The sequence below is a fragment of the Silene latifolia genome, chromosome 11 (genome assembly GCF_048544455.1).
Source record: "Silene latifolia isolate original U9 population chromosome 11, ASM4854445v1, whole genome shotgun sequence".
Classification (NCBI taxonomy): Eukaryota; Viridiplantae; Streptophyta; class Magnoliopsida; order Caryophyllales; family Caryophyllaceae; genus Silene; species Silene latifolia.
This window is the reverse complement of record NC_133536.1, coordinates 42,957,534-42,970,164: the sequence shown is the minus strand read 5'-3', so window position 1 is coordinate 42,970,164 and position 12,631 is coordinate 42,957,534. Positions and strand designations below refer to the sequence as shown.

General features: G+C 37.0%; 1 protein-coding gene across 1 annotated transcript; it reads right to left on the bottom strand.

Annotated features, from left to right (window-relative positions):
* Positions 1–1,312: 1,312 nt before the first annotated feature.
* Positions 1,313–4,542, bottom strand: LOC141611565 (bZIP transcription factor 29-like). The gene is made up of 5 exons (XM_074430141.1): positions 4,398–4,542; positions 2,719–3,958; positions 2,343–2,475; positions 2,148–2,232; positions 1,313–1,850 (listed from the first exon to the last, which is right to left on the bottom strand). Exons 2-5 carry the CDS (start codon positions 3,864–3,866, stop codon positions 1,615–1,617), a joined length of 1,602 nt encoding a protein of 533 aa, XP_074286242.1. The 5' UTR covers positions 3,867–3,958; positions 4,398–4,542; the 3' UTR covers positions 1,313–1,614.
* Positions 4,543–12,631: the final 8,089 nt, after the last annotated feature.

Here is a 12,631-nt window from a genome sequence, read left to right as displayed (position 1 = left end):
GGATGCTCGAGTTGGGCTAAATCGGCAGTGCAAGCTTTTATGGCGGTCATGTAATCGGTAATGGACATGTCATCGGTATGGGAGAGGTTGTCGAGACGATCTTTAATTTGAAGACGATGTCCACGGGACGAGTTGGCAAAGGTGCGTAGGAGGGTAGTCCAGGCAGCATGAGAGGTGGTATCGTTGACTATGAGAGCTGCAATCGGGGAGGCTAGGGTGCCTGTGAGGGCACCGAGGATGAGTTGGTCTTGCCTATACCATGGAATAGCGGGGTTGAAGGCCGTCTTGGATTCGGTGTCGGGTGGTACAGGGTTGACAGTGATAGTTTTTGATGGTGGGGCAGTAGTACCATCAAGATAAGAAAAGAGTTCAAGACCGTTCATAATAGCATGGACTTGAAACCTCCATTGACGGAAGGTAATCGTGTCTTTTAATTGGATGCAATTGGCAAAGGTGACTAAGGTAAGTGGGTGTGTGGGTTCGGCATGATTGGCGAGTTGGAGTTGTTGTTGCGCAGACATGGTGGTCGGATCGAAAGACGGAATTAATAACTCGAGGATTTAGAAAGGAGACGGATGTTTTAGGTTGATCGTGAGGATCGTAGGACTCGTGATACCATGTGAAGAATGAGATGAGATTAATAATTGAATTGATGATTGAACGTAATACAGGAGGTACATATATATACTAAATTAGTCTAACTAATAGCTAGGTTATAGATAACAAAAACCTACTTTTAAGCTAACAAGAGCTATTAACAAGGAGTATACAATTGACTAAAACTCTTGACTAAACAGAGGAGAAGAAATAGGAACATGTGCTATTTGCTTGGTATTGTTTGTTGTGCTGTTGACTCCGTCTTTGTATTATCGGGTTTATTATTTGTATCCTTAATATGGACATCCCATGTATCTTATGATGTTATTGTAGAGAGCATGTCTCGGGGAACCGTGGCTAATAATAGAGAACACGTGAAAACAAACATTTCTACCTCACATTTTGGCTCCAATATGAACTTTACTAGTTCCTTATCCATTGTTAATTCTTCTCCATTTATTCTGAACCTGTCCTCCAAATGAGACAAAAGGGTCCTACTCTACATCAACCACCCTGAAAATAATGCTTCAAAATTCTTTTAACACCCACAATCTCCGCAACTGAACCGAGTTTCGAATTAACTGTGGTAATTGGCTAATCCCTAATGCAATGAGACTAATAGACTAACCGGTCCCTCGTGGTTGGCCTTACAGGTGAAGTCGTTTCATTCAAGTTCACCGAGTAGCATAAGGTTTAAACTAGCGAAAATCATTGGTTTGGCAGCAATTCAAGGTCTCCATTAAAACAAACAAAAATCTCAGTACATTCATAACCGACTATTAAACATGTATGCCTTTCCAGTACAACTGTCATAAGCGGTAAATTAAATTCTGTGATTCAGTAACTCTATGCAAAATGAGTCTACATCTACTTGCCATAAGTTTGTTTTCCTGTGGATGAGAAACTAATTCTCGGTATAAATAAATAAAAGAAAAGCTACAAAGTACAACCGAATACTGAGTGTTTTGCAAAGAGATGCAGATAACGAGCTCATAGGAGACTAGTTCTTACGGATCATTATGGCTTTGGTTGGTATGATTTGTTCGTTGCTTGGGACCCATTGTTCGAATCCTGCTTGTTTTGTTGCTCCTGAGTGCCATTTTTCGGGCTCAACTGCTGTTGTTTTTGGTGCTGGAACAGTTGAGAATTGATATAAAGCTGTTGTCGAAAGCAATTAGACATGGACTCCGGATTCAAATCTCCTGTCGCTACCTTCAAGCGTTGAACTTCTGCTGTTAATGCCTCGCTAAGAGCTGTAAAATCAACCACAATGCTTCGTATCAGATCAACTATAACCTCAAAAGGATAATCTACGAGATTTACTAACTGGGATAAGTACATTTATAATTTACGTTGGTCCGTCTGTTCACTTTTCTCATAGTTTCTTCTGCTTTAACCTTTATTACTTCATTAGGAACTAACTCTCATAATAAACAAGTCGATATTTTTCTTCTGTTGTGCTAGATCAAGTGTTACCTCGAGGCAGATTAGTTAAACATCGCAGATAGTTTTAGCCAATACAATGAAAGATTAAAACGTGAAAAGCTTACCATTTTGGAGCTGGGATTGCTGCTGCATGGCTTGCAGACGAAACTTCAACTCACTGTTTTGGCTTGTTAGTCCAGCAGAATCTCTCTGTTTTATACAAGAAAGGACTTTGGTGAGATATTATGCGGAAAAGCAACAGAAACTTCACTTCTGCACTACCGGTGAGGCGGTGAATCAGTGATCAGCCAATCACTCACCTGAAGCAATGTGAGCTGCGCAGACAAATTTGTAGCCTCGCTTTGTAAAGTCTGAACTTTGTGTTCCAATTCAGTTATGTATTTTGTCTTTCGTTCCTTTGAACGTGCAGCCGACTGTCGATTGGCCAAAATCCTAACATTGCCATAAAGGGAGGACAAAAACTTATATAAGATGGTCTTATGTGTAACAACTCAGAACAACAAATTAACCATATAATTAGTGATGAATACGCAAGTTTATGGATTAGTCTTATACGGTCTCCTTTAAGACTCAGTTCAAAAAGAGTTCCATACTGAAAATGGCAACAGATTTTTGTTATTAATTACCATAACGAGTATCGTGAACTATAGTTACAACCGACATTAATGAGCATACCTTTTTGCACGTTTGGGATCAGTTAATGCAATCTCAGACAACTTCTCATTGGCCATTATCTTTTTCATCTCAGCAGCCGTAAATCGTCCATTACCGAACTCCATGTTGAAACCATTTGAGTTATTCAAGACCAATTGGCCTACACCAGTACTCGGGGAAGGTGGTAGCTTTGAATATTCATCATTGAAACTTATATTCCCCACAAAACTATCCATTGAAATAGATCTGTAGTGTCTAGTGGTTGGATTAGCCTCACCAGGAGCACTCCTCTTGCGCTCACCACACTCATTCATACTGCTTTCAGCTTCATTTTCACTACTCTCACACCCATTTGTCTTGGACCCACTAGCACGACTATCAATCTCATCACGATTCTCAGTTCCAGTCTTGTCATCAGTTCCAGAAGAGTTCATGGCGTCAATTGAGTCCATATTTATATAAGTCGAGATCAAGTCATCAACAACCACACCCTCTAAATTACCAGCAGTGTTCTTATCCAAACTCGTTTCCCGCTTAATTGACACCGGATGCTCCCCACCCGATAAAGTCCTCTCCAAACCACCAGAGCCTCTTGTAGGACCCATAGGCACACTTGGTGGCGATAATTGACTTAAACTATCAAACCCAAATGGTATATCACTAACAGATCGCCTATGGATTTTCCGAGGTGGAAGACCCTCAGTTATATGTACTGAGTTCCCCCTATCACATGGAGACGGCGGCCCACCATTCAGCAAATTCAAATTCTCACCATCAGTAGGTGAAGAAACTGAGTTCTGATATAAAGACGGGCTCAAAGGAGGGAGCGAGTCATTCAAGAAGAATGACGTCTGAGACAAAGACCGAGAATGTGAGGGCCCACGAGGGACATTCTGAGATCCTGGTCTAGCCGCCGGAATTAGTGAATAAGGCGAAATAGGAGGGTGTGACGGAGGTAAGCTAGTCCTCTTCCCAGCATTATTATCAACAAAAGGGTTTTGCAAATTCGGCATGTTTTGGGTATTTTTCGGTAAATTAGGCTTGATTTGGGACATGTTCAACTGAGATACATCAACTTGATTGTTTGATAAAAGTTGCTGTCTTGAACCAACAAAAGGGTTTTGTAGTCTATGCATCATATCAATATTTCCCCTCTCTGAATTCCCCATTTTTCAGGTTTTTTCAAGTAACAAAAACCCTTCACCAGATAATTAAACCAAAACCCAGAAAGTTCTTAGCTTTATTTATATCAACAATTTACCTAAACAATCATAAACAAAAACACAACAAAACCAAATAAATTTCAGTTAATCATTCACACAACAAAACCCAATAAACTTTTAAGAATTTTTTAAATCCCTTATATTATCGAGCCCTATTGGAAGCTATGACGGTCTTAAATGATGATTCATGTCAGTCGACCCAAATCATTTTAGGCTCCGAAGTTGTAGTTATTCACTCAAAATTTGAGTATTAACTATATACCCAATAACCAAATCATGATGAACAAGCAATAAAACAGATGAACCAACATTAAAAATTCTAACTTTTTTCATGAATAACTAGAACTTAAAGTGCTAACTAAACTGAAATAAAGTTTGAAACAATAACTAGCAAAAAAAAAAGAATCAGAATCAGAAGGGCAAAAGCATAATGCACCAACAGCGCAACTTAGCAAAAGAGAATGGATAAATGCTAACTTGAGCCGACAGGAGAGGGCGTAATTTAAGGCGGAAGAGGAGGGAAGAAGAAAGGAGCAAGCTTTCTCTCTATGTCTGTATCATCTTTCACACTGTTTGCATTTTTTTTTTGTTACCTCAACTTTATCTCTCTAAAAAATATGTCAAAGAAATAGAGGTGTCACTAAACCTATATATATCCCGATTAGTCTCCTTTAAGACGAAGGTATCTAAAAGATAAATTTGTTACTTTTTCCTCTTCATACTATTTGACATATCTTAAGCTTAAGACAGATAGGCTCGTCTTTAAATAAGAATTTGTGATATACCACCGTATGGGTTTTATTTTTGGATAACGAGGGAATCATAGTCGGCTAGTCGTTACCTTTTCACAAGACGGGTTTTCTAATGTTACTATATGAATTTAGTCGAGAAAGGTCGAGTCACCGATTAAAAAAAAACTTGATGAAGCGGTAATCCATGTGTAATACTGCTTATATAGGATTTATCGAAGTGGAGAGTAATTAATCGAGTAAGGATAAGAAGACGGATTATTAAATTTTTCGGAGCATTTTGATTTTGTTCAACCCTTTTAAAACTGTTCACTAAATGATCATGTTGCGTTTTATCCTCGGTATGTAATTAACGTCATAAAATTGACCCGGGAAGTCAATATAATACAAAATGTATTGTCGGAATATTTATATTGGATATACGATCGATATAGTATATATTTTAAATCGTCTTACAAGAGACCAATGGCTTAAAAAACATATATTACTGTTATACATAGTTTAACATCCCATTTGATATTGTTCCATATTTGCTATATAAAAAAATCACTTCACCTACTAATTCTAAAATCATTTGGATTTTGTTCCAAATGTCTACTTAAATTACATATATATCCATAATTGTATAATAAAATGAGTTAGTCTTGTGTGAAACAATTTTGCAGTGACTTAGTTTACAATCGACTTACCCAGGAATTGAATAAAAATTACTTTTAAGTTGTGTAAGAGAAACTTTTCAATTAATTACGGGCTTAAAACTTTAACCTAGATCGATCAACGAGATGACCAAACAAAGAACGTATTTCCTATTGAATTTAGGAATAATAAAAACCGTTAAAATTTAATTGTAAGTGAGGGACGATTCTCGACTCTTTTCTCGATGAGTTGATTAGCTTTTGAATTTATTATACACAAGTTATAATAAATTTCTCATATACTATAAGGCAAGTCCATAAAATTTAATTAAATCACTAATACACGATAATTTTAATTCGCCTCACAGAGACGGTTTTACATATGTTTTATGATATGGCCGGTCGATTGTGGTCAGGTATGATAAGAGAGTTTTGTAGACGTAGTAGTCATGGCGTTCCTCTTCGACTTTGTTGTGGTGGTTGTATTATTTAATAAGGACACGTGATACGTGTCTAATGATCTCCATATGTTGACTTATTACGTGATAATCCCATCGCATAACGCATATAATAATCACGTAGTCACGTATGAACTATGAACCCAATGAAGGTCGTAATCGCATTATTTTTAATTTAAATTTTAATCTATTCTCTCTACTTTTGAAGAGATCTTCTACTCACCATGTCACACAATTCGATTACGTTAACCAAATGATTTCTCATGAGTCATGACTCATGACTCATGACTCATATGTACAAGCCAATCCATATGCAAGCTCTAATCTATTTATTTACACAGTTGTTCTTTTGTGAACGGATTTTACTACCTATGAGCATTTAGATTAACTGGCGGTAATGGGTTGTTCTAACTTAATCAGGTCTCATGTTTGAACCTATAAATGCAGCAGTGTTAAAACTCATGGAGGAGGAGTTTTACCGTCCTAGTGGTCCTATCCGGCTCGACTAGACAAAAAAATGAACGAATTTTACTCTTTTATAAACTTTATTTCATAAATTTTCCATACTTTGTCCTTAATCCTTTGTCCTTCTCTTTCTCTTTTTTCTTGAAAATTAATCAAATCCTTATCAAATGATCACTCAATTATAATCTTAATCTCATATTGATCAAGTAATAACTCATAATTCTTACTTCACAACATTTTTTTTATATCAAATTAGGTAGTGTAAATTAAATTAGAATGGATAAAATTAGGGTTATGAAATATTAAAATTTATGGGGAAGATGGTGGCTGGGTGGTAAGGGACTAAGGGGAGGGGCTATGGTGACGTGGGGAGGTCGTCTGGGTGGTGTCGACCGGTAGTATAGGTGGTGGCGGTAGGGTGGTGGTAGGGAAGTGGAGGGGGGAGGGGGAGAGAGGCTTACGTTGGATTTTTTTTTGCTAAATGATCGAAAGGGATATAATGGTCTTTTATATTCATGATTGAGTAAATCATGTTCATGAAAAAGCATAACCCATGCTTCATATTCGAAGGTCTGAGGGGGTAAAAAATACAGCAACAACAATAATATCATAGCCTTAATCCCAAAATGATATGAGGTCGGCTGACATGAATCATCCTTTAAAACCGTACATGAGTAAACACACACCTCAAAAATCCTACTCATATCCATAAAATGTAACTACGCTGGCTACCGCATACCTACTTCAACCCTCCTCCTTTCTTCGGGCTTGGAACCGACGGTAAATGCCCGAAAACAATCAAAGGCGGAGTTTTAGGGGGTAAAAAATATAAATAATAATTAAATTATGCTATTGATATTATATTTTGTGCTCATATTAAATATAGTATGTAGTCTAATATAATTTCTTCATTACATTTTAATGCCCATTCCATGAAATCCTACTTTATTACTTTATACATCGTCCTATTTACTAAAAATGCCAACATTTTCGGAATTTTGTCGGTCATACACTACGCCAAATAGGACCTTCAATAACGGTCAAATAATACAATTACCGTTTTTAAATAGAAACAAAGGACCGTTATTGCAACGACGGTTGTTAAATATATACCACGGTTGTACAAATAACACGCGACCGTTATATAACATCAAGAACCGTTATAAAATCTTTTAAGAAACCGTTATTAAATCTTAAGAACGGTTTCAATTCCGTTGTCGTAGTTTACTATTGACAACGTCTTATCGTTCCAAAACCGTTGTTAAATATGATATATGATAACGGTTCATTTCGCTATCTTATTTAATTGAATGTCAAAATTTAACAACAGCTTTTTTACATGTAAAACCGTTGTTATATTCATCTGTTGACAACGGTATGTAACCATTATCTATCTTTATTGATGAAACTTTGACATCGGTTTTGCTTAAATAAATTGTTGTAAATGTTTTGAACTCGACAATGGTTATCGTTCGTTATCTTATATTTTTGGCGGTTTGAATGGGAGGGAAAAGATGTCAACGGTTATTTATCTAAATAAAACCGTTGTCAAATAATTGTTTGCAACGGGTTGTTTTTAGCCGTTATCGTTTTTAATTTTTTTTTTTTTTAAATGATTTTAGCTTGTTCTAAAAATTTCTTTGAAATGCTATTTTTTCAAAGAACGTTGGTAGTATTTCTTTGAAATGCTATTTTTCAAATTTATTCTTTGAAAAATAGCATTCCAAAGAAATTGCAAAGGCAAAAATTCAATCCTGCATCAAAATATTACACCCCGTGATGAATTAAACCCAGTTTAAAAACAGTACAAACAGGATGATCAAAAGCCAAAACACAACTTACTCAGAAAAACAAAAGAAGCCAATACACAATGGTTCTATATATACACACACTCGTACATAAAGCATGAGAAAACTATTGAGACTCCGCTAATGAAACAACATAACTGGCCCACATATTTCTCAACTGGGTGATGTCCTCAGGCGAATATTTTGGGGCTTTGTTGAGTATTAGTAGAAACTACAATTCAAAATATACATAATCAAAATAGATATAATAAATGGAAATATACAGAATTGAACTCAATTTACGTCTGAAATTGTTTTTAAATCACACTAACCCGTATCGGAATGGTAGAAAGTTTTCTGTTGATAACCTCCCACATGTACTGACAAACGTAAAAGGCGCATTGTTTGTCGTCTGGTGCTTTAGGAGACTATTATATAAATCACATACAAATCAGCTGAATTAGATAATCAACCTCTCGCAAAAACATAAATTAAATGATACGAGTAATTATTAAGAATACATTTATTAATGGCGTGATAAATTTAGGAACAACATTGCTTTCATATTTCCCAAGTGGACATAATTTTTTTTTTTTTGCTTCAAAAACACTAATTCATAAATATACACACATGCCAGTATTATTTGCATATATATGGCTAAAGTCATACAATAACAAATGACATTATTGAAGGTTGTAAACTTACTCAGTTATCATCCTTACACAACTGTCAGAGGGTTTGCTTTCGCGAGAGTCAATCCAGTACACTGTTTTTTTTTTTCACTTGGATTGCCAGTAGCACCCAATGCTTCCTATTCAATTTGGGACATTGAACTTTTAGTTCATTTACACGCATTTAAGCATGTTAATAATAAATTTATAGAACCGTGATTCATTACAATAATCACGTACTATACATACATATTCTCATTGTAGGGGGCAAGCCATAATTTTTTGGTCGACATCAACCGACGAGCGATACTATTGATTTGTTCTTCGTATGAAATTCTGTGTACAGAGAACGCCTTAGGACTCAAGAATCCGTAGGTGTGAATTGGGACCTTCCACTCAGCGAACTGATTATTGAGGTACCTATTACGCCACATGAAACGAAGAATGTTATTGTAATTGATAATTTAAACAAACATCATTATTCGTAAATGGAAATAACTAAATAGTTTTATTAATAAAACTTACTTCATCCAAATCAAAATGTGAACAACATCTAAATTGTCAAGGTCGACAAATTCCATCAGTTGCTCCGGGTCCAGTACGGCTATATCAGCCGCGCGCCCGCGCCCATAATTTCATCTTCAATGTTAATCCGGACTACATCCCCTCTAGGTGACTTCTTTACAGCCAGGTTGTACAAAGCTTTCAGTGAAGTAGTTTTCATTTTTTTCTTATATTCACACGATTCATAATAAGAATTATAAGCAGGCTTGACTGCAATAATTTTCGTAGCTAGCTTATATTGTATGCCTTGTGGTTTTATATTTGGGGACGACGTAGTCCTTTTGGTGATTTTGTCCGTTGACGTAGTAGTAATTGCTTTAGCTGCCGCCATGGCTTTGCTTAACTTCTGCAAATGTAAAGATTAAAGTACTTACGATATGTTAATATTCGGACCCTAATATATTTAAAGAACAAGTAATAACTAACGTCTGCGTATAGGTACCTCAGGGATGACAATATTGATGAGGTTGTTAGGCCATTGCACATAAGAGCTTAGGGCTTCTTTCAAATAAGTGATCTCCTCATTAGAAAATGGTACTTTTACTTCCCCATACTCGTTTTATATAATTGGGATACTTCCACTTTCCTGCAATTGTCGCGAAGGGGTATACCATGAACCTTAACTTCTTGAAGCCGGTCGCAAGCGAATACATATCCCCTGGCAACAACAATTTTATCTTTCCCCTGTAAATAGAACAGACGACAAGCCACCTTGCAATCGCCCATCACGATAGCTTTAATCAATTAGTACACATACATTCACTACCTTTAATAAATTTCATAAGTAAAAAACCTGTACTGAGATGAATAATTATAAACTAGCAGCTATTACTTTTTTCGGTGTTGAGAAGAACGTTTGATCATCAACTATCTCAATCTCGTCACGTGTCACGGCCTTCTTGGCTTCCTCTTCCTCTTCAACTGCCTGATATCGATCCTCGGCTCCCACCTCAGTCTCCTTTGCCATTTCCTTCTCCCTTGTCATGTCCTCCTCGGCTTCCTTCTGTACATTAACACTTTTCCATATAACACGTACTGATTTTCCAAATCATATAACACATTGTATATATATATATATAAGACATAAATATTATTACCTCTTTTTCCTCCTCCTCCCCCTCCTCCTGTGCTTCCTTTATGACTTCTTGAACCATATCCAACTATTTTTCTGATGGCTTTTTCCCTGTTTCCAACATTCTCACCATCAACCTGGCTATTTTCTGTAGCTGTGTAGTAGAAATTAATGTCAGCATATATAGTTATAAATTACGTTGGTTCAAATACAGTATTTATAGATTACCTTCTTGGAATCATCACCACTTCGAGTAGTTTTCCCAAAATACTTAGTGATGCCAACATGCGCCGGTACCCCTCTCACACGACCTGGATGCTCTGCTTTGCCGATTGCCCTAGCAAGAATGTCATCACGTCCTTGAGGCTTCCATTTTCCTTCCTGTACCTCCTTCTCACAGATCCTCTATATACACATAAAACCATTAAGAAACTAAATTTTATTTAAACTCACAATTATATAACTCCGACCACCAGTTTGCCGTAGGAGTGACATATTAAGTCAAACTTACAATTTTCTCTTTGATGTCCTTATCATATTCAGTTTCTGTCTTTCCGTTCTTAGGAGTGTGACCTTCCATCCAAGCGCCGTGACGACTGAATTTTTCAAGCTTTGCCTACAATTCATTCATCACATTGATATCTTCGAAAAATATGTATGATTGCTATTAACATATATAACATCCAACTAAAACACCTAATAGTCTAATATTATAAGAATTATATACTTACAAGTTTCGCCTTTGTAATACTACGGTTTTATGAGCCTCTGGGTACTCTATCGAGTGGGCCTTACTCTGTCGAGTAAGGGTGTTTTGGTTTTTAAAACAGTAGTCTGCCTGTAGGTTACTCGATCGAGTAGCCTTGGTACTCGATCGAGTAGGGGGCACTCGATCGAGTACGTTAGTTACTCGATCGAGTGGCTCGGTTTACGGGTAATGTTTTGTCGGGTTTTGCTAATAATGCGAATAGATATATATAACTTTCCGTCATCATCATTAAACACTTTTATTAAACCTAATCACTTCAAAAGAGATTTCAAACTACGTTCTTCGCATCTTTCGCATTGTTGACAAATCCCGGAGCTTGAGAGGTGGGAATTCATCATCATTTACATTATTGTGATCCTTACGTCGAGGGTAAGATCTACGTACCGATTTTATAGTATTTTATTAAGTTTGTTTAAACCCTAATTTGGGGAATTGGAGGTTTTTGTTAGTTTTATGATTGTTAGTAATTATGTGATCATATGTTAGGAGGAGGATTCGTAGAGGAGGCTTTTTGATAACAGCTGTTGAGATCGTCTGATTGTATTGCATTCCAGGTAGGGTTTCCCTACTCAGTATTAGTCACATGATGTGTTGGTTGTGATTTGTGATTTGTGATTGTTGAGTTTTATCGTACGAGTATTGTGACAGTTGTTAGGTATGATTGCTGATTAGTAGTTGTGATTGATTGTATCTGTGTGTGTTCTTCGGGGTGCGTCCCCGGCTGAGCGGAGTCACTTGCGGGAGTGGTTTTAGGCCCATGATTCGCCTTCTGTGGAACCCGCCACAGAAGGGAAGTGCACATTAATGGATTTGGGTTTATCGCTCAACGGAGATGAGCGGGGCTTAGGTGGGAACAACTGCGGTCCCCCAATGGCGACGAGGAGTAACCTGTTGCGATGGGTGCTCTGGCAGGGCTACACACTTTAGTGTGTAGTCAGTATTGTGGAGTTGGTGATGGAGTTCGGGGTATATCTGTGACGATTGAGCTGTGTTGTGTGTTGTTTTATTGAGTTATGTAAATTGTGTGATTAGTACTGGCCCCGTTTTATTGTTTTAAAAACTGTGGTGATCCATTCAGGGATGGTGAGCAGTTGTTGAGCAGGTATGAGTCGAGATATATGGGGTAGCTGGGATGTGTCGCCATCAGATGATAGAGTCTTCGGCTATAGTTTTGATAGTTTTTAGACAGTTGTTTTGAGATTATGTAAACCGTATTTTGGCAGTTGGTTTTGGATTGTATTCACTTAAACTTTATACTATTTAAATGTTGGTTCTTTATTGCCTTTTGATTATCATTGCCTCGGGAAAACGAGATGGTGACAACTTTATACTTGAGTGGTCCTGGTAAGGCACTTGGAGTATGGGGGTGTCACAGCCTTAATCAATCTATAACCAGCTCGGGAGCCGTAAAAGACGGTCTTTTTCTTTGAAATGTTCGCCTTAAATTGTATCAAGAAACGTAAGCATGACCAAACACTAAACTAAGTATATTTCTTTACTTATTATTACTAAGTTACCTTAAACTTGTCAGACTGCCTATA

Bases quoted from the DNA above. Each gene is read 5' to 3' on its own strand.
- LOC141611565 (XM_074430141.1), bottom strand. From the start codon at position 3,866: ATGGGGAATTCAGAGAGGGGAAATATTGATATGATGCATAGACTACAA. The intron at 2,476-2,718 runs GTATGCTCATTA...TGGCAATGTTAG, and splicing joins GATCCCAAACGTGCAAAAAG to GATTTTGGCCAATCGACAGT. The intron at 1,851-2,147 runs GTAAGCTTTTCA...TTGATTTTACAG, and splicing joins GCAATCCCAGCTCCAAAATG to CTCTTAGCGAGGCATTAACA.